The sequence below is a fragment of the Macrobrachium nipponense genome, chromosome 19 (genome assembly GCF_015104395.2).
Source record: "Macrobrachium nipponense isolate FS-2020 chromosome 19, ASM1510439v2, whole genome shotgun sequence".
In the NCBI taxonomy this organism is placed as follows: domain Eukaryota; kingdom Metazoa; phylum Arthropoda; class Malacostraca; order Decapoda; family Palaemonidae; genus Macrobrachium; species Macrobrachium nipponense.
The window spans coordinates 19485508-19508934 of NC_061088.1; the positions used below are offsets into that span (position 1 = coordinate 19485508).

At 38.7% G+C, this 23427-nt stretch overlaps 1 protein-coding gene across 13 annotated transcripts in view; it reads left to right on the forward strand.

Moving 5' to 3' along the window:
* Positions 1 to 23427, forward strand: part of LOC135214579 (prominin-1-like) — a 440766-nt gene that overhangs the window by 346813 nt on the left and 70526 nt on the right. For all 13 annotated transcript variants that reach the window (XM_064248931.1, XM_064248986.1, XM_064248992.1 and 10 more), the window contains one exon: positions 2835 to 2955. In XM_064248931.1, coding sequence (XP_064105001.1) covers positions 2835 to 2955 — 121 coding nt within the window. The remainder of the gene's footprint in view (positions 1 to 2834; positions 2956 to 23427) is intronic.

Sequence of the window (23427 nt, forward strand, 5' to 3'; positions counted from 1 at the left end):
TATTCATGGTATCTTGAAGCCTTTTGTGTCAAGTGAGGTCACTCGTCACCATTATTTAGTTTTATCGACTGCATCCGACGGTGTGAGATATCTTTTGTCCTTGTCTTTTTCGTCTCCTACCCCTCACCCTCTCCAACTCCTACTCTAGCTTCGTTCCCTCCTCCTCCTCCTCCTCCTCCATTCCTATTGTATTTGATGACCAGGGTTTATTGGGTCGGACATAGTTATTGGACTGATGTGATTGGGTTCCCCTTTTTTTTTTTTTTTTTTTTTTTTTTTAATTTTTTTTTTTTTTTTTTTTTTTTTTAATATTGCCGTGTCTCTGTCCTTTCTGCCTTTTATGGCGCTGTCATTCTCTCTCTCTCTGTTTGTGTGTGTGTGTGTGTGTGTGTGCGCGTGTGTGTGTATGTATGTATTTGTGCTTATATTTAAGTGATGTTCGCAAGGTTGCATACATACGCATGTATTATATTCACACACTTATTATATATATATAATATATATATATATATATATATATACATATATATATATATATATATATAGTGTGTGTATGCATATATATATATATATATATATATAGTATATATATATATAGATAGATAGATATATAGTGTGTGTATGCATATATATATATATATATATATATATATATATATATATATATATATATATATAATATATATATATATAGATAGATAGATAGATAGTGTGTGTATGCATTATATATATATATATATATATATATATGCGTGTGTGTAATGTATGTATGAAAGAGATAAAGTGAGAGCATCTCCTTACTGACTGGCCTTCTGGCGCGCAATCTCGAGAGCCATTTTCGGGAAATATGAAGGAGTAAAGCAGAACGGATTAAGTCAATGGCTCCTGCATCATCGGTTGTGATCGGAGGCATTTTTCGTGGGAATTCGAAATGGGTTTTCGTATGGATTCACTTATCGGGGTTTCTACTGAGGTTTCCATCTGTAATTTTATTTTTATTTATTTATTTATTTATTTTTTGTAAATCGCTGTTATCGCTGCGCGATTCCAAAATTGTTCTCTTCATTGAATTTAAAATGTTTTTCAAAGGAAGTCCTAATGCTTAGGAAGGATTGAGTCTCCTGCATTTTATCTCTCTCTCTCTCACTCTCTCTCTCTTTCTCTCTCTCTCTCTAAGAATTCTGTGAATTTTACGTTGGTCTCATGAAATCTGAATATGCTATGTAGCATTCGTTCATGTCATATTCAAACCAAGGAAGAATTTCCATTAGCAGTCTTAGTGCTTCGTAAACGATGAAATATATTGACGGATGAATTTACGATTTTACTAAATATAAAATTAGAATTGTATGTGCGTATGAAAACTGAATTATCTAACGTGATTGTAGATTTTCGTTTGAATTCAGTCATATTTTTTTAGGAATTTAGTTACATCGTATGACATCCGATTGGAGTAGTTGTGTGTGTAAATTTGAATTACAAGATTTCATCCTGTCTTTTCACGTGTACATTTTCACAAACTTCTTAAGAGGTAATCAGTTTTTGTACACTTTATATATTATTAGCGTGAGATGATGATTTCATCGTACACATTAGTGTTACTTTAAAAAAAAATGTCATTTACCCTTTATTTTGATGTTTTCATTACGAATGTAATATAACATAAATTTTTGCACCAGTTGTGTAATTGTCTTATTATTTACGTGCCGTGATAACTCTCCCACCACATTGGTAGTCACTTTCATGAAAAAGATCATTTATGTTAATCATTTAAATATAACATCAGTGTTAATTGTGTTTCTAATATTACTACAGTTTTCGTTTTTGCTATTCACTCTCATCCATTAATGACTCCGGCTCTCGCTCTACATTGCTTTATCGTCGGGCCTCATTGTAACCCATTATCTACTTAGACCAAACTACTCAGGTTTTCTACAGAGCTGAATAACGATTGCACCTTTTGCAAGTCAGAGTTCTCAGCCTTAGGTTGACAATCCTTATTTATCCCTGTTTATCGGGCCTTGGGGCAAGTGTACATCGATTGGAAGAGACGGGATACGAAGTAATAGTCTCGCCTAACCCAGACATGAACAAAGAAAGGTGAAACGCAAGAGAAAGGCTGAGAAAGTGGCAATATACAGCCAGGGTTTTAAAGTTTTTTTTTTTTTTCAATGGATGATAATATACTCGTATTTCATCAACTCACGGTCAAACAAATTAAGCATAATAGATATTTAGAAGTGAAATAGAAATAAATTATTTTGGACAGTTACAGTACTTGTGGATCATTACCAATGGAACATCATATTTCAGTCAAATATTACAAGCAAAATCATGGAATTTTTCCCCAGGACAAAAGTTTCGGTTAAATGATCTTTTCAGTCGTTAAGGAATAGGCAAAAAAAAAAATTTTTTTTTTGGCAGGTTGGTAATCAATATCAATATTAATGTTTACTTAGTGATTTTATATTGCCCCTACGTATTTGAGCAATGCCATAGAATGTAGTTTTATTCCTTGTTTGCTGCGACACGTATGTGAACCTGTGTTTCCCTGCCTTCGGCTGTTATAGGTAAGCACGGATCACTCCATGTATGAAAGCGTAGGCTCGTATGTTAGGAACAATACAAATATCTTTTTAATTTGGTATAATGTCATCTTTGAATGTGCTTAACAGTATTTTCTTATGTTTACTATACTTTACAGCGGGCCCAACAGTATTTTATAGTGAGTTTGCAATAGGGATATAAGTTGATTGGAATCATGCCTTTAGGAATTTTTGCATAAATGAACATCATCCGAAAGTACGCTTTAAATACCCGTATCTTCCCTTCAGGCTGGGTTTGGTGTGTGCTTTCGTGACCAACGCCAGGGCGGAAGAGGGCATCCAGGAGTTCCCAAAGGACTTGAACGACGCCGTCCACGACACCAGGATCTTCCTCAACAACACCGACAGCGTGAGTACCCTCTTTTTTTTTTTTTTTCTTTTTTTTTACCCTCCGGATTTTTTATTACCTTTTTTTATTTCCTCCGGATTTTTTTTTATTAAGGTGCCATACAAAGTATTTTTATTTTCTGTTATTTTCGACATGGAAAGCAATAAGTTTTTCCGGTGGTCATGTGAAATGAACAAACCACCTGACCGCTGGATGCTTATGGCAGCTAGTCCAAGCAAGCCAGCTGGAACTCTGCCTCATTTGAATAACAACTGCAACGTTTCCTTACGTAAAAATTATGGTAAAAAGACCACAGGATTAATTGGACAGTCAAGCCCAATGAGTTAGAAACCGAAGTCGAATAATTTAAGCGGAGTCTTAATAATTGGAAATTTATTTCGGAATATTATGTCCAGTCGAAAGATTTGAAACCTGGTCCTGTGTTTTGAAATCCCAAATCGAATCATTCGATACTGTTTGTTTTTCGTCCATCGTGGCTGTCTTCAACTTGTCTACCGAGTCCTTACCACACCGACCGACCATCACCCAGCTCAGCATCTGCCGGAAAGGCATCTTAGTATTCATGGATGCTGGCCCACTGCGGGATGCAATTATGTGCGTGTTTTAAGGCCGTTTTACGATGTAATTAGACGGCGAGGGCCGTTTCCCTCCTTAGGCCGGTGATGCCAGGCCTCCTGTTTCGGAAGAGAAGACGAGCTGCTGCTGCTGCTTCTGTTTGGCATTGGGCCGCGCGGCTACGGATAGACTGCGCTGGAACCGGATGTTTTTGACAGCTGAATGGAAGGCGCTCCTCTCTCGTCCTTTGGAAGACGACGAGGAGAGAAACCAGTAGCCGATGGCAACGTACTACAGGTTTTCGTCTGAGCCGTTTTGTATAGCGTATTTCATTGAAGTTTCCTTTAAATTTATTAGATTGTTTGGTGTTATTTTCATTTACAAGTTTGGAAATTCGCTTGCAAAAGTGAACAGGACAGACAGTAAGAACGCCCCCCACCCACCCACATCCTCTCTCACTCCTCTCTCTCTCTCTCTCTCTCTCTCTTCTCTCTCTCTCTCTCTCTCGTCTAGCATTTAATGATCTATATTGTTATTATACACTTCAAGGATCATGTCTTTATCATCTTGGACATGGGTCGATTGATATGATATCGATAAAATTAGTGCTTTTAGTCTTTGACTTGCCGCCCCCGTATTTCATCGTCGTCTTCGTCGTCCTCACTTACTATTATCATCTCTGTACTCTCAATATCACCGTCGTCCTTGTTATTGTGACTAATGTGAATTTAATGCGTCATGAAACAGACGTTCGTTTATTACACTCAGTGGATGATGATGATGATAGTGATGACGACGTGCTAAAACCCTCATGGTCAGTCGGTCGAGTCGTTCGTCCAGCCGCTGTGGCAGCGACAAAGGCAGCGACAGCAGGGGGCTTCGAGAACAGTGCCATTGTTTCGTTGTAGTGCCTTGTCCTCTCTCTCTCTCTCTCTCTCTCTCTCTCTCTCTCTCTCTGAGGCACTTCACTCAACGCCGTGGTAGGAACCAGGAAGTGCGATGTCGCTCTCTCTCTCTTTAACAAGAGTTCCTCGTCCATGCAGGCCTTAGCACTCACTCCTTCGCCGCCCCCTCCACCCTGAATTCCCCCCTCCCACGTTGATTCCCCCCCACCCCGAATCCCTCTACCCCTCTCCAAACGTTGTTAAATTCTCGTATGAGAAAAAGAAAAGGAAGCAGACCCTTCTTCAGACAGCTCTGCGAGGCTCGGTCGCTGCAGCATTTCGGCAAAAACAGGTTCAGACGATCCCCGTCACTTTTTGGTCATGTTTCTGCTGGAGTGCCCCCCCCCCCCCCCCCACCCCCTTGTTTGCATGGCATTTATATTTGATTTTTGCCATTCGTCTCTTGCGTGATTTTTCGCTGTTTTCGGTGTGCGTTTGGCTCCATGATTTTGTTTTCTTGGTTTTTTTTTATTTATTTATTAATTTTTTTTATTACATGGCCGTCTTTGTGTTGGATTGTTATTCTCGGTTTGCTTTCCTTTACTGCAGCATAAATTTTATTTGATACTTTTTACATTTCCCGTCTTGTTACGCTGCTGCTCATTTATTTTACACGTTTGATATTGTATGCTTCACACTTCTTGCATGCGTAAGTACTCTATATCACTGCAGCGGCGCTGTGGCGTCATTTCGACCCATTGCCACCTATACACATAACCTGCACGGTACGGTGCCGATTTTATTAGTTAGGAAAAATACAAATTAAAACTTTTTTTCTCTCTTTTTCTCTCTTTTTGCTCCAATGAATGGACGTCACCCCTTCGTCGAACCCTCCTTTTTATCCCATTGCTGAATTCTGGGTTTATGTAGTGAAGCCCTCCATTTGTCTGTCCCTCCTATAGGTTCTTCTCTTCTATAAGCGTGTGATAAATATGGGTTTTAATGACACCGCATTCCATTCGCAATTCAGTTGATTATGGATAGACTGTAACTTCGTCCAGCTTTGAGTATTTGGAAAAATGATAGGATTTTTATTGCGAAAACTGACTGAGAATTGTTTCCTGTGTACGAAATTATCAGACCATTATAGTGTTTTTCTTTTCTTTTCCACATTGCTCGACAATCAGAATGATCAGTATGTTGGAATTCGTCGCTCATTCATTCCCACGAAAAGGATTTTACTGTTATTTTTTTTTTTTTTCGTTAAGCTGCCATTTTTGCCATACAGGAGGTGGTGGCTCTAGGATAAAATGCGGCAGTCAGTGCGCCATTCGTCATTTTATTGCTGAATCAAGGATGAATAATTTCATTGTTGAATCAAGGATGAATAATGTCATTGCCGAAGCGAGGATGAATAACTTCATTGCTGAATCAAGGATGAATAACTTCATTGTTGAATCAAGGATGAATAATGTCATTGCCGAAGCAAGGATGAATAACTTCATTGCTGAATCAAGGATGAATAATGTCATTGCTGAATCAAGGATGAATAACTTCATTGCTGAATCAAAGATGAATATTTTCATTGCTGAATCAAGGATGAACCTCATATGCCGTTAGTTTCCATTATTATTATTATTATTATTATTATTATTATTATTATTATTATTATTATTATTATTATTATTATTATTATTATTATTAGTTTGCTGTCGCTGTTATTATAATATCAAAGGTTAAAGGTTAGCCAAATTTTCCGTCATTGTCTAGTAGGTCAGAGAACTTCCAGCTTTATAACTGGATTGTCTTACATTATTATTTTAATATCGATATTGGCCGTAAAGGCAACTCACTCCCACTACGATCTGAGCGCGTGAACTTCACCCTTCTCCTGCCGTTTCGGTCGCAATGGAACGAGTCATTATTCAAGAGGTAATGGGCGTACTGCACTATAGTACCCTCTCTCTCTCTCTCTCTGTCAGATCTGGAAGGCCTCTGGTAGTCGTTTGCTGAAAGGAGCATTCCAGGGGACGCAAGTCTTCAGTCGCCGTGATTCCAATCGCTGGAAAATAATTTTTATTTGTTTTTTTCCCAGCATTTATTGTTTGTCAAATTTTTGCTTTCCTTCGGTTTTTTAGCACCTTTCTCCGCTGATTCCTTCTCTGCTGAAGACGTTTTATTTTGATTTTCCTTTTTGTGATAATTATTTCGAAATAATTATCGCCTTTGACGTTTTCCTTTTTTTTTCATGACTTGAGGTACCTGTCAATTATAAGCTTTTAATTTTCTCATTTCTGCTGCCCCGTCTGTTTACCGCCTCCTCCTCTTCCTCTTCCTCCTCCTCCCTCTCGAGTTTGCCTTCTATTGTCCTCTTGTATTTTTGTGATTTTTTCTTCTTTCACTCCACCTCCCACGAAGAGAGATTTCGAATGTCTTGTCGATTGTCATTTTATTCTCACCTTCCTTCACCTCTCATTTTCATCTTCCTCCTCAAGAGACATTTCGACAGTCCTTTCGATTGTCTCTTGTTCTCGTTTTTCTCTCGTTTGTCCTCCTCCTCCTCCTCCTCCTCCTCCTCCTCCTCTCCGTCCTGCAGGCGACTCGGAAGGTGGGCTGAATCGATGATGCAAACAGAAGCATCTAACTTTTCTCTCTGCCCTGGCTTACTGGTGCCGATGCTGGTTCGTCTTCTATGTTCTTTCCACCCCCCCTGCCCTCTCCCTTCCCCCTCCTCCCTCCTTTTTCCTTCACTCTCTCCGTCCCACCCCCTTAACCCTCTTCCCACTTCCTCCCCTTCCCACTTCCTCCCCTTCCCTTGAATGTGAAAGAGATCCCTCTTTCAACATCAGAAAGAAACCGTAAAGTAAAAACCGAGAGGATTGAAATAGTCTGTCCTCTTTAAGTGGATCTTGGCCGAAGCGAGAGTTGGCGTTAATTTGTGCTCTGCAGGGAAATTGTAATGTGGCAGTGTTCTGATGTACGTATTGTTGCTTGTACGGGTTTCGAAGATGTTTATAGGAGCTTGTTCGAGCTTAGACTGTCTGGTTTTGTAACTCGTATGTCCTATACTATTTTAAAGGGTGCGTGTTGTAGCTTTTACAGGTTTCTGACCTACAACTTGTACCGGTAGGTTAGGAGTTTGGAGGCCACATTTGTGCTGAATTGTACTGTTTTCTAAGGTCGTCTTGTAGCTTGTAAGTACAGTTTTCCAGGATGCGTCTTTTAGCATTTAAAAACTACCTTTCGAGGGCACTTCCTAACTGTTACGAGACGCAAGGCCTCATATATACGTGTATCTGACAATTTTCCAAGGTAGTCCTCATAGCTTTTGAAGGGGCAGTGATCGAACGTATGCTTCTAAAGACTGCAATGTATTGGCTTTCGAGTGTGGAACTTGAAACTCGTAATGGTGCCATTTTAGAGGCACACCTCGCAATTTGTACCGTGCCGTTTTGGAAGGTTCGCCTCATAACAGCCTATCATGCAACGGATTTCCGTGTGGTTCTGTCTCCCATGAACTCATCCGCCGATATGCAGATGAGAGCTATCGAAAATATGCCTTTAATGCGACGCGGGTATCCGGGACTCCGTTCCCGCTAAGTATCCGAGATTCGTACCGTAAATATCCGACGTTCGGCGCCATAAATATGGGAGCCAGTACCATGAAGTGGTGTGACGTAGTTTATGATATAATTGCTTGCATGTGGCATTTCGCCAGCTGTACACAGAAATGTTCCCATCCACCGGGCCAAGATTAAAGTCGAGCGTTCGCGATGGGTATACCTTTCTTGGTGCTGTCCAGGGAGTATGCCGTGGCTACGCCCTGAAGTCTTCCCTTTTCTTGCGGTTAATGGGATTTTAAAGGATCTTTTTTCGTAAGAAGAGTGAAGGAGATTGTAAAGGAAAAGGTTTGTCACCTAAGGATATGAAATTGATTAGTTTTGATAATTTAGGCAGAGGAGATTTGAAAGAATTTTTATGAATAAAACGGATTTTATGCGCTAAAGAAATAAGCGAAAGTTTCATAGGTGAGATTTTAAGGGAATGGTTTGGGATGTTGAATGGGACTGTAATGACTATACGAGCATAGTCTATGAAAATCCGCTATCATTGTCTCTTTTTATTCGTACAGAAACGAAAATGTACCCGTTCGTAGTGATATACTCCAAAAGTTTACTCCAAAATTTTAATTATGCCGTTGCCGAGTTGCATGAGTTTTGTCGGACACTCGGATTTGAAATTAATAAGGAATAATTCGAATCTAATTAATAAGAGCGAGGCGGCACCTCATCAGTAGGTTTCATCATTTATCTCTGGAAATCATATTTCTTATGTTCATGTTTCGCTGTCAGTGAAGTAGGGTTGGATTAATTATTCAACAGTTTTTTTTCGCATTGTGTGTGTATGTGTGTATGAGTGTAAGTGTTAGTGTGATGAATACCTTTATGTACTTCTTTGAGAGAGAGAGAGAGAGAGAGACTAAACACGCCGTAAATAAAGGGCTTGTAGTTCCAAATCTGTGGACTGTTAAACACGAAAGAAAAGATGTCTGACTTTGAGCGAGTGAAGAGAATGATGGACGATCTATTTGTTGAAGCCCAGATCTCATTGCAGAGGCTTTGTGGAGCGAGGCGCCCTTGTGATTAATGATGTCCGTTCGTCATTACATATATTTAATTATTCAGTCTGTGTTCCATTGTCTTTATTTTGAGGTTAGTGTGTATCGAGGTGTCGGCGCGTTCATGAACCTTCTCGGTGATTTGCATGTTTATAGGTCATCTGTCAGACGGTGAGGAGCGCGATCGTTGTGCTTCAGGTGTGTGTGTGTGGAAGTAATTAGGGCTTTAATAAATTATGATGTTTTCGTTTCTGTTTAATATTTTTTTATTTGTATATTTATCAGTATTATTCCTAACGATGTAGTGAGATTTAAAAGAAAAACTGCTGGATGAATTTTGTTTAAATAATACCGTATGTTGACTTTATACCTGTCAAAAGTATAATTACACTTTTAATTAGTGATGATGTTGGCTCTTTGTCATGGTGGCCATGTTTGCTGAAAACTAGACGGATCCTTTGCTGGCAAATAAAGTTGGCAATTTAATGTAAATCCCCGTGAATGAATGTCCTTTGGTATGCAAATGAAGTTGAAGCTGTTGGTTTATTTGGTCCCCTGACTGAAGCTGTTTTAAAAGATAATATAACGGAGACTTCAAATCGGCTTCATTCAAATTTGATTCTTAGGATACTTGTAAGGGGGGCAATGCTGGTCTTGCATAAAATGCAATTCATTTGCGAGATGTATGTGCGCTTGCTGAAATTAAACAGTGAATCGAAAATTGTGCCCAACCTTCAAACAACTGAACGGCTGTAGGGAAATCCCTATACATTTTGCATATGCCATTTACATGTAAAGGGAAGCGAGTTGTTCCTTTTATTCCAGTCCTAGTAATCTTGGATTTTCCATCCATGATGAAATTGGTGCATGCAATATTAATGTTCGTCATCATTTTTGTTTGCTGTTTTTATATGTTGTTCAGTACTTCGTTGGTACAACATTGGACGCATTAAGAGCTTTCAACATTGTGAAGGCAGGTATTAAAAAAATTCTATCCTAGAGCAGAGTGCTGAAACATGAACACATTTTCTCCAGTGAATTGATGCTCAAAATGAATACTGGGATTTAATTGCAAAAACCTGCATAGAAGAGAGGGGGGGAAATCGTCGTCTTCGAGTAAATACGATTGGAATGTTTAGTCTTCGACGAAGCTGTCGCCTTAACTTTGAACGCGGGGAATTTGTCTAATTCCTCTCTTGGAGATGATGGCACGCAAGGAGTCTTTGTTAGTGGCTAAATCTACTACATACATAAGAAGAATAATTTTTGTAAGTGCTGTATAGGGAACTTACGTAATATTTTAAATTACGCAAGCTTAGACTTTTCACATGAATGAGCTGATATTATTATATTATTATATCGAAGGTTAGCAGCTAGGGATCGTGAGGGGTCATTCGCCTTTTCGTGTTTAATTGTCTAATTGAAATTTCAGTTCCGCTGACATGTAATTAAGTTCAGTGTAGATTTTCGAGCGCAATTTCGCGGTTTTCCAAATCCAGCTCCTATTGTTGTTCTGTTTTAATATTTTATTCGATCAAGCTAATTACAAACTGATCTCTTTTTCCCAGAATGTCTGAGCAGATCTCACTGGCCGAGTGGGCGTCATAGGATAATTAAACTTACATAATATGATTTACGCATAAGGAAAAGAGCTGAGAAAATAAACGTAGTTTCTCTCCTCTCTCTCTCTCTCTCTCTCTCTCTCTCTCTCTCTCTCTGGGATATTTTTTTGAAATAATTTTTGTGAGATTTAAAGGTGACGTGTAAGACTTAAAGATGAGAGTTTCTAGGAAGATTAACAAGCAATTAATGCTGTCATTTCTCGTCAGCTTCTGACATTACTTTCCTAGGCGGGACTAGTCGTCATTCAAAGCTTACGTAAAATTTGTTGAAAGGTCACCGCTGTAAATGGACACAAAACAAAGTGAAAATAAACTGTTAGTATTTCTTACATTTCTTTCCAACCAAAGTGAAAGTCTTCAAACGGGCCCCTCGTTCTTGAAATCGTACAGAATTTACTTGAAAGAACAGCAGATAAAATTTAAGAGAAACATGAAAATAGAAGAAGAAAAAAAAAGCTTTGGGAGAACGAATTTAAATTTTTTTTAATGTCCGTCAAAGCTAAAAGGTCGTACACGCCGTCGCCTTGGTAGGCGTCAGAGAGAGAGAGAGAGAGAGAGAGAGAGAGAGAGAGATATTATCTGGGGAAACTGTTTGTGATCAAATCACCATTTCGAACGACTTCAAAACTGTCGGTATTTTTAGCATCTTTCAGAATCCCTTGATGCTGAAAATGTGCCGGTCTCTGCCATGACACACACACACACACACACACACACACACACACACACACACACACACACACACACACACACACACTTTTTTTTTTTTTTAGAGAGAGAGAGAGAGAGTTTTGGAAATGGGCGTCTGCTGACTTCACCTTCTTTTAGATGCTTTTACAAAACGGCCGATGCCGAAAGCATTCAAAGATCCATTATGGAGATAGAAGAGCCCACGTGTTGAATGTGTATTAGGGTACTGTATTCAGTACATCATTTTTTAGGACAGAGAGAGAGAGAGAGAGCAAGAGAGAGAGAGGAGATGAGAAGAGACGAGGAGAGAGAGAAGATGAGGAGGAGAGACAGAGAGAGAGGAGAGAGAGAGAGAGAGGAGAGAGAGAGAGAGAGAGAGAGAGAGAGAGAGAGAGTTGCTCGGTAACCGATGCTTAAAGGATTTGAACACTGAAATTGGTAAGAACACAGTTATTACCTTATCAAATGACGATGACAGGAGCAATTCCTTTATACTTGTACACTGAGAGAGAGAGAGAGAGAGAGAGAGAGAGAGAGAGAGAGAGAGAGAATTTAATTAAAGTTCGATATATAGTTTTTTTCTTTCTTTTTCGAGGATTTATCTATTGCTTTGCTACTCCCGCGGCGTGTACGGAAAATGTACGAGCTGTGCAAAATAAATACTGTAAAATTGATGAATACGCTAAAAGTTAAGTAATTTATGAATAAGGACAATGACATTGACATTCCATTGGTCAAAAGTCATATACAAGTAAACAATGTAGTTGTGATTTGGTAAAATACGCCATTTTTTTTTTTATTGTGTCTGACCTAATATCTTAATCTGAAAAGTGACTATTTACATGTATGCCAAGGTTCTGTTAGTTTCATTAGTGAATTCCTAAATTGAAATGGCCCTCTTTGTAAACGATTTGTTACACTTATGCCCTGGTTGTTGTTTTGACTTTCATCAGTAAATTCCTAAAGGAAGATGTTCTTCTTTGTAAAAGCGTTGCTCTTTTTTTAAAACAAATTTATTTTACCAGTGGTGTGAATCAGCTCTTAGCATGATTTGAATGTAACCTTAAAATTTATTTAATTTTACACCATTAATTAATAAGCACTGATGAACGGCTTCTGCCCCAGTTGTTGGCTGTCAAGCGAAAGTCCCATTATTCATTTGATGCATCAATATTGGTCTTGCAGGCGTACGGTGATTTTTTTTTTTTTTTTTTTTTTTTTTTTTTTTTTTTTTAACTCAGGTTCGCACTACAATCTGATATACATGCCTCCCGTTTTCAAGAGGCGCGTCCTTTATTTCTATTTCCATTTCATTCCTCTCATTCTGGTTTCGATGAGGGCCGGGCTAGGCAGGAGGAACACTGACTGGGTCTGGGCCGCCCGTCATAACGGTCTTTTGAATTGAAAAGGTATTGGCAACCGTCCGGTTAATAAATCTGACGGAAATAGCCGCGTTGTATATGATGCCGGCCATTTTAAAGCCAGACCGGAACGAAAAGCGGTCATGTCACGCTGACGATGGATCTGCGAATGATGGAAGGCCCCACATAAATAAATTCGTATCCATCACGTATCGAACTCGGGAATTTGCTGTCGTTTGTAATACGCGTATTTGTTCATTTCGAGCACATAAATTCACTGTTGTTGGGAAGTCACTTCTTTTTTTATTAATTTGCTTATCACGAAATCATCAGCTATTTATTTTAATACCCTTGGTAGTTTCAGGTGTATTTTCGTAAGTAATTTACTTTTCGTCACTGTATTAAGATCTACAAAATCGCTGTCGTTGCTAATTCACCACTTTTCGTTTTTACGAATTGATCACGATATTGAACATATAAGTCTACTTTTCTTAATAGATAGTTTTTAATATATTTGTGTATACACACACGTGTGTGCGTGTGTGTGTGTGCGTGTGTGTGTATATATTCATATATAATTTGTGTGTGAATGTGTTAGAGCGTGAATATATCGTGTTTGTTTTGAGCCATGTTTGACAGTAAATGGAACTTTGACGTAAGAGATTGCCCGCATTTTAAAGTGTTTTCCATGAGCTATTTTGGGAGGGACGTACGTGGGCATAGCTGTGAATATATCAGAGTGCAGTTAATGCCTATCATTTGATGGGTTTACGCGTGTAGGGTGCGAGGTATTCTTCACTTTTATGTAGTTCAGAATTGTTTTTATTAACATAACCGATTCTTATTTTTTGGCTGTTTTGCTTCCATCGAGTTCCTATGAAGATCTCGGACTTAAACGTAGCACCAAATCAGTATTATTATTATTATTATTATTATTATTATTATTATTATTATTATTATTATTATTATCATCTCATTGCAACCTTTTACCTCTAATGCTAGTTAACTTAGGATGTTGTATGTTTGTTTCGTGTCTTAAGGCTTATGTCACAGATCACACGCTGTATTGATTTCCATTGGCTTTCGATCTTCCAGCTCTCTCTCTCTCTCTCTTCTCTCTCTCTCTCTCTCTCTCTCTCTCTCTCTTAAGTGGTAGCACGCTTACTTGTTGACCTGGAGGGTATTCAAATGATACAAGATGGCGGTGATTAACCCTCCATTGTGCCTAGACCGGCGAAAGATAAATCAATTTTCGGTGGCGTGATTATACTCTGTACAGAAAACTAGATTGTGCCGAAGAAACTTAGCCGCATTTTTGTACTTTTGTAATGTGAACAACCAATTAACATTTTAAAGACTATTCTATATGAAACGGAAAGTTTGTCACCATATTGACCGTCAAATGATATATTGTCACGGAAGATCGGGCGGTAAAATGTCCAATGCATAGTGAGTGTTCTGTGAAGAACGAAAAAAGAACACACGAGAAAGTGCCTTTCATTTTCAGAGATAGGAAAAATATGACGTCTTGTTTAGGAAAATGACATTATCTCGGGCACAGGCGCAAGCATCACCATGAGATATGTCTAGCATTAGCTTATGCATATAGCTTGCTCTCTCTCTCTCTCTCTCTCTCTCTCTCTCTCTCTCTCTCTCTCTCTCTCACAGTAAAGCTGCACTCTGGAGATATGTCTGTTCCTTCCGAGAGATGAGCTTAGATTATACGAAGGACTTTGTAATCGGTATTTTTGCTTTAGTAGGTTATTTTCCCGTTTTTGTCATGAAATCTTTTTCTGGGGCCTCATTATAACCCGTTGGCGGCAGCCCCAAGCTCCTGAGTTCTGTTGGAATTTTGCTGGCATTTAATTTTATGCTGAAATTCCTGGCAGAATGTTTGTGAAATTCAATTCTCCGACGCCCGAATCGAGACCCATTGAGCTAGAAAAGCTTTTCTCACTTACGGCTTACTTTGATTTACTTTGATTAAAATCATTGACACTCTTACTCGAGTCCTGGTTCGATTCCGTCCGGGAACTTTTTGGCCCTGAAGCTGCAGTGAAAAGTTCTCGGTATGTCGAAGGAACACTAATGCTGGAAGTGCTTCCCTTAAGCTAATCTTAACCTGGAACGTCTGTCTTTCAGTATACAATAGTATAATACGCGCAGCAAAGTTATATAGATATTGAACATTGATTTATTCAGCTATAGGCTTTGTAATGTTCATGGAGGGAATGTGATGGAGACCGTCATTGTTTTACTCTGGTATAATATTTTTGTGTATACATATTGTTACGACCTGTGTAGGCCGTAGTTCAGGTTCTTTAGATTTTAATTTTTTAAAGGAGTCGTAGGCAGTATATTATTTATGTAACTCGGTGAATTGAGGGAAGACAGAACAAAAACACTGGAAAAATCTAACAACATTTATTACACTTCACTTAAATAAATTCAACCTGGTATCAGGAGTAACCTAAAGCTACTAAGAGGAACTCCAACAGACTACAAAATAACTTGGAGGACTAATATACCGAGTCCTCTAAATACCCAAGGTTGACCTACAGCTAATAATCTAAACCCTAACATAGAAAAACTAAACGGATCAAAAGTATGGCTCATATATTAAGCCGGGCCCATAAAAATCAACAAACCATTATCCTATTACTAAATAGATAGGCAGAAGGAAGTCAGGAGAAATGAAAAGGCAGAAAACCTTAAAATTACCTGCCTACACACAAATGTTAAATACTAAACCCAATAACAAAATAATAAAACGTAACACATTGCTGCATACAAATGCGCCTATCACATTAAACCACATGCATGAATAATTAATTACACATTCATAAAAGAATTATGTTGAGGGTCATAATTTATAGATACATATATATATATCTCTACACTGCACTAACTATCCGTGAGATAACTTGTATCAATACTTATCCATATATGGATTAGACAACAGAGAGGGGTTGAACGTTCATCAGCATCAGAGGGAGTATCATTAACACCAGGTAAACGGACTGAGCATATCCATAACGATAATGAAGAGATCGTAACTTTACCTGGGTAATGACTCCCTACGTTCCTCCTAACGGACCCTCGGTCCACAGACGAGCAGCGTAGCAGATGTGATGACGCTCTTTGATCACGGCTATAGTGCCTCCAACAGTGCCGGGACGGAACGACAGCACCGTCTTCCCGCGGGATCCTCAGGCGGGGAAAATGACGCAAAGCGAAGGTCGCAAGTGACACATACACTTGCAGGACGTAACAAGCGAGGTGGCTATCGCAGGTGATAATACCCCTGCATACGTGGGCCGTGATCCAAAGAAGTGTACAATTTACCGCAGGTGGCTCAAAGACACCAGCGAAACAATCCTCCAAAGGCACAATTACTTATGAAGAAAAAGAAAAGGCGTCCATCAACGGCTGCTAAATTAGGATCTACGTCTGAGATCAAGGTAGGGTCCGAACTCCTCGTCCCAGGCTGCAGCAATCTCGTTCACGGTTCTCACTCAAACCCAAACACTCGAAGAGAAAAAAAATAAACAAAAGAGTTAATGGCCATTCACTAATTAACGAAGGCGGAGGGGCGCAGGTTATCGCAGCACTCTTATGAAAAGGGCAGTTAGCAATTACTCCTGCCGAAGGCCGAATTTATTTATAAATAATGAAATAACTTAATTTAACATGACACATATTATATAATATTTACATTTATATATAATGTATATATATATTATAATATATATATATATATATATATATATATATATATATATATATATATATATATATCCTTACATCCACGGCAGAAAGGTGAGTGAAACTGGGGACCTTTCTACCGTGGATTTAAGGATATTCTCAGGCACGTGTTCCTTCGTGCTACATGATATATATATATATATATATATATATATATATATATATATATATATATATATATGATGATAGTATGTATGTTGTATGTATGTATGTAGTATGTATGTATATGATGTATGTATTTATGTATGTATGTATGTATGTGTATTTATCACATCACCGTGATTCATATAAATCATTCGAGCTACAAATGTCCTTTAATATCTAATTCGCTCTACCTCGGAATTGATATATTTTCATATATGTACCGAGGGGGAATTTTTAGTTGATAATAATTTCGTACCCCCATGGGATCGAACCACCGTCCAGTTGGACGGGGAACGAAATGTGTGTGTGTGTGTGTGGGTACGTGACCATGTATCGATATAATCATGCTCGCTACACCGGGTAGAATTGGGTCGGGTTAATCCTTGCATAGGTGCCCAATTAATGCCCGACATTTTGGACGAGTACCCTACAGATAAAACTTCTTACCCCGGCCCCCCCACCCTCTCCCTCGCAAAATTAGTGCCCAGAAACTCGCAGTTGATATTGAAGTCCTGAGTGAGCTGAAAGGCGTCGCAGTGAGGCCAAAGAAGCCAGGGGAGTATTAAGAGCGTCAGGAAGAGAAGTCAGTCCCTTCCGGGTGTAGAAGTTTTTACAGGAGAACTGAGGCAAGCAGTTTCCTGGGGACAGACTCCGGTAATTTTATTGTTGGACTGGCTGGAGTCAACTTGAGGTAAATTTTCTTCCTCCTCCTCCTCCTCCTCCTCCTCCTCCTCCTCCTCCTCCTGCTCCTCCTCTTCCTCCTCCTCTGCACCATCACTCTCTCTTACAGGGTATTCTCAGCTTCGTGAATTTCGCCTTCTTTCGAGTGGGTCGCGAATTGTCATGTCCTTCTGGGAAATTCCTTTGTTATATTCTGTTCTTGGCCACCTTTATCGTCATTTTCACCGAATGAGCGGATGACGTATCAAGGAAACAACATAAGGCCTGCAATTATACTATATACTTTTGCAATAATTGATAGAATGGTTTATAAAGTATTTAGAATTTTGCAGTTGTTTAAACACCGGTTTCCGGATATCTCTCTCTCTCTCTCTCTCTCTTTCTCTCTCTCTCTCTCTCTCTCTCTCTCTGATCGATGTGCTACGATGAACCTTCGCGTAGTCCTATGAAACCGGTTGTATAATAATGTATGCAAATGTATACATTACTCCTGGTGTTGCAGTTTATTTTTTGTCTGAATTTGTAAAAGTTCGCATCTTTCGTTTGGACGAGTAATTGATTTGAAGCCATCGGACTGCCGGCATTCGAATTAGAATTGGATGTCACTGCGTGTACTGAGCGGTTTTATTGGATAATGAGCACAGTTCATTTGGCATCCATTGTATTGCGGTTAATGAATAGTGAGTTTTCATATCTGCGAAACCACTATGCAAAGTGGGCAAATGATTTCCATGCAATTGAGCCTTCGGTATGTATTGGTATTGACGAACTCATGTTTTTTTTTTTTTTTTTTTTTTAATCCAGAGTTTGATGATATGCCAAACTCGATCGTCCTATTATCTCGTCCTGTATGACGAGTTAAAGGGTCAGCTGGAGAGAGTAGGGTTCATAAAATAGGAAATAGGGACATCATTATTTTTAGTTTTCTTATAAAAAAAGGGGGAAAGGGGGTTATAAGATAGGAGAGCACAAAGATTTATGTTTTCCATAAAAACGAAAAGGAATTGTTGGGAACTACATGAGTTGTTATCGAGACGTAAATCACCGAATTGTAACTTGAGGTAGAAGTAGCTCTCTCTCTCTCTCTCTCTCTCTCTCTCTCTCTCTCTCTCTCTCTCTCTCTTCTCATCACCAATAGAGAGCCCTGTTCGATTCCCGACTGAGGTTGCCAATTTTAGGTGTCATTTGTTAAAACCCTTTTTGCCTTTGTGTATCTAAACAGTGTGTATCTGGTAGGTAGATAACTGGGGTGCGTTGCAGCCCAAGTGGGGAGAGGCTAGTTAGTGGACCCTATCCACGTCCCAAGACATCAGTTGAAAACAGGAGGTTGAGATAGATATATATATATATATATATATTATATATATATATATCTATATAATATATATATATATATATATTATATATATATATATATATATGTATGATGTATATATTATGTATTTAAACTGTTTGCTGTGCATACATACATAAAAGCACTGTTGTGTAAAAGGCAATATATGCTTTTGCAAGGGAAAAAAATATCCAAATTAGATGGGGTTCGTGAGGCTGCAGCGAACTTGTTAATTATCCGGAAAAAGGAGAGAGAGATAAGAGTAATTACGGCCATTCATCAAATGGACCTTTTTTGGGAAAAAAAAACAACATCCGAGAACTGGAAGAGGCCTCTAAGAGGGGACTCAGAATTAATTGTGTTAATGGAACTGTAGGTCGCTTTTTTTTTTTCTAAAAGATTAATAGGAAATGGGGTCGTCTTCGAATAACCCAGTAGGCCTAAATAGCCTTGAATGAATGAGTTTGTTGATATTTTAGATAAGGAACGATTGTCTCTGTCTTTGTTAGATCTCTTGATTGGTCAAAATAGTTGGGAAAAAAAGGATTTAAAAAAAGCACGCTTGCACTTAAAACATAACACATTCTGTTCGGCACACGAATCACGCCAGCGACAAAATATTTTCACAAAAAAAATAATTGCATATGTAAACAAATATTAATGTGTGTGTATGCATGCGTTCATAGTGAAGTTCGGTCACATGAGTGCATACGAACTTTTAAAATACACATTCATAGAAAGAAAATGCTTGTGTGCTTCTGATACAAATTACTCGTATACATATATTTCTATGTATATATATATATATATAGATATATATATATTATATATATATATATATATAGTATATATATATATATATATATATATACGGGTGAATGTGTAGAAATATATGTATCCAAGTAATTTGTATTAGAAGCATACAGAAACACTTTCTTTTATGAATGTAGTTTAAATATTATCACTTTCATTCTGCGTAATCGACATTAGCTTTAGCTAAAACAAAATTCCGATTTAGGTCATGGATTATGGAATTATTATTATTTTTTTTTGGAGAGAGAGAGAGAGAGAGAGAGAGAGAGAGAGAGAGAGAGAGAGAGAGAGAGAGAGCATTATTTGGTTGCTGTAATTGAATTAGGAAACTAAATTAAATAAGTCAAAATCCTTAACATGGTTCTCGTGGAGGGAAAAGTAGGTCAGGCTCTCGTCTCAGTCTCACAACAGTGCGCGATCTCTCTCTCTCTCTCTCTCTCTCTCTCTCTCTCTCTCTCTCTCTCTCTCTCTCTCTCTCTCTCTGGTGGTATTAAAGGATAGTAAATACCATGTATATTCAATTCCATTATTAGTTTATTTGAAAAATTATGTAATATACTCTCATAATATTGAATTATATTAAATGCTATGAAAAAAATTATGCAATATACTCTCCCAGTATTGAATTATATGAAATGCTATGAACGTCTCAGTGTCACAAAGAGAGAGAGAGAGAGAGAGAGAGAGAGAGAGAGAGAGAGAGAGAGAGAGAGAGAGAGAGAGAATAATATATATGATTTATTAATTTTAGTTAAGCTGTAAATTGAAATACCGTTTTTAGAAAGATTTTTGTTCTCTCTCTCTCTCTCTCTCTCTCTCTCTCTCTCTCTCTCTCTTCTCTCTCTCTCTCTCTCTCTCTCAGAAACAAGAAACTCTTATTAAAATGATGAACTTTATTCCGGACATCTTTATGCTAATGAACTGACATAAGATCACTAGAGAAGATGGATCCTGTTGGCTTCGAAGGATTGATGGTTTTCAGTGATATTTTTTTTCTAAGTCTTTTGAGATAGCTGCGCGTTAAACATCCTTTTCATCTGTTCTCTGTTACAATTGCCTATTTCTGTCCTGTGTGCTAAACTTACGATACTATAATTTGGCGTTATGTCTGTCCCTCCGTCCGTCTGTCCTTCAATCACGGCCAAATGGCTGGTCCGATGGGCATGAAACTCGGCAGGGTTATAGTGGGTACCCCTAAGATGGTTTATAATTGGGTCTCATCCCCCCCCCCTCCCATGAAGAGGGTGGTGTGAGAAGGGATTCCCTGAAACGGACGTGGTTCTGCTCGTGAAACGAGGCTGGTTATGTCCTAAGACTTAGTTACTTTACGAATTTATCATGCATAATTTCTGTATACCTATTAATTATCATATGTATACAGGGTAAATATCAATGACATAATAGTTAACAAAACACTAGCGAGTCACTTATATGAAGCAGCAAATGAACATGCTTTTAGTAAGGATTGGTAAATTGCTAATAAGGGAAATAGAGTTTGGGAGTGGGAGTTGGTTGGAGTTGATGACAGTGGCAATAACGCTAACTATGCGTGTTCATTTGACATCAGTTTTAGTTGGGTGTATTTTGCTGTAACTAATATTTGTCGTCAACTTTTGAACAGTTTACGTTAAATAATTGTATATCCATGAATTTCGTGTCCTTTACATTATCTTTCGTTAATCGTGAGTCCTTGCAAGTACACTGTAGGCATTTCTTAAGGTTCTTTGCAGCATCCTTTGCTGCAACCTGTTTCATTTCTTTTACTGTACCTCCATTCATATTCTCTGTCTTCCATCTCACTTTCCACCCTCTCCTAACACTTGATTCATAGTGCAACTGCGAGGTTTTCCCCCTGCTACACCTTTAAAAGCTATTTACTGTCAATTTTCGTTTCAGCGCTGAATGACCCCATAGGATCCAGCGCTTGGCCTTTGTCCTAAACTTTATATTCAATTCAATTCAATTATATATGTTTTTTGTGAAACTCAACTGTAGATAATCCGAGGTACGTTTACTCATATCCTAAAGAAAACCTAATTACCTTACTGCCTTTATCCTGAGATAAATGTATCCAGTTCGAAAGCTGATAAAGTTAAGCCTAAGAGGAGTCATTAGGCAGCGCTAAAAGTGTCATTTGCCAGTGCTAAAAGAAGTGTCAAGTAACGCAGTTGAATGGCAAGGGGTAACATAATGCCAAAAGATGCTGGGCCGGAGTGAGTGTTACTGTGCGAGATGATCCCTTAATAACCGAGAGTACTTTAGATTATGAGTTTCTAGCAGTGGCCGTAATTGGTACGGATGATCTTTTGATTGTGGCTCTTGACTCTTGTAGAAGGTCTTCGCGAAGGAGTATTAAATTATCCAGGAGGAGGAATGAATGAATTATGTTGGGGGCAGTTTGTAGATTAACGTGAAACACAAACGACGAATTATAGTCACTTCATAAAACCTGAGAGAGAGAGAGAGATTTCAAAATAAGATTGACATGAAACACAAACGCCGAATGTAGCCACTCTACAAAACCTGAGCGACAGACAGACAGACAGAGATTTTTCAAAATAAGATGGACGTGGAACACAAACGCCGAAGGACGTGAAACACTAACGCCGAATTGTTAGACCGAGCGTTTAAACCAAAACTTTACAAAACCAGGGTCATAACGAAGCGTAGGGGGTCAAATGACCCTTGACTCTCTCGGCTACTTAATCTAAACTATTTCGCCCATCGTTTGACGCCGATATTGGGATAGTCAGAAGCTGCTGCTGTCTCTCGGTACGTTCAGCTTCAATGCATCTCGTAGTTCGTGATTGCCTCTCTCTCTCTCTCTCTCTCTCTCTCTCTCTCCTCTCTCTCTCTCTCTCTCTCTTGTGTAGTGGTGCCTCGTTGTTGAATTTACTGGAGGCGAGGGACGAGGCCGTTTAGAAGATGGGGTTTGAAGGAAATACGTATACGTGAGCGGACCACTTACAGCAGGACTGTTTTTACACCCAAGGCTGCACAGTTAGTGTCCATGGACCCTTGACTCTCTCGGCTACTTAATCTAAACTATTTCGCCCATCGTTTGACGCCGATATTGGGATAGTCAGAAGCTGCTGCTGTCTCTCGGTACGTTCAGCTTCAATGCATCTCGTAGTTCGTGATTGCCTCTCTCTCTCTCTCTCTCTCTCTCTCTCTCTCTCTCTCTCTCTTGTGTAGTGGTGCCTCGTTGTTGAATTTACTGGAGGCGGGGGACGAGGCCGTTTAGAAGATGGGGTTTGAAGGAAATACGTATACGTGAGCGGACCACTTACAGCAGGACTGTTTTTACACCCAAGGCTGCACAGTTAGTGTCCATGGCTTCGGTAGATCAACGATTTTTAGGGCATTTATGAAGAGGAAGGATTATTTTTCATTCAGTTGATGATTAATTATTTTAAAATTTATTTTGAAGACTCTATTTTAGAGACATGCCTTTTATGTGCGTGGAAATTGGTCGTGTCCATTACCATATTTTTGGCTACCTAGTATTTGCCCGAAATGATTTCGTTTTTTGAACCGTTTTAGTTTAAAGAAATGTGATTGTTGATAGAGTTACGTTTTATAATTACGCTGTAGTACTCCAGTTACTTCGTTCCCTTATTTGAAAAGGAAGTAGTGAATAGTACTAATTATTCAATGTGAAGGATGATAATTATATTGTTGTAATGGTTGACAAACCATGTTACACATTGAAGAATAGGTACTAGTGTTATGTTCGGAAGACTTATGAACCTTTGGGTTGTATTTTATACAAACTAATTTATGAAAAATTATTCAGAATTCGTCAGTGACTCCTTTAGTAGCATTTTACGGGATATACGCCATTGGAAAGGCGTTTAAAGCTTTAATTAAGTGACCTAACATCTGTTTGTTCTCTATACCACTATGAGCTAGTAATGTACAATACAATTGGAAGGTTAAGCGTTCAATGCTTTATGTATTCACGAACCCTCGGAAATTAATGTAGCCTCAGTTCACAACGAGGTGT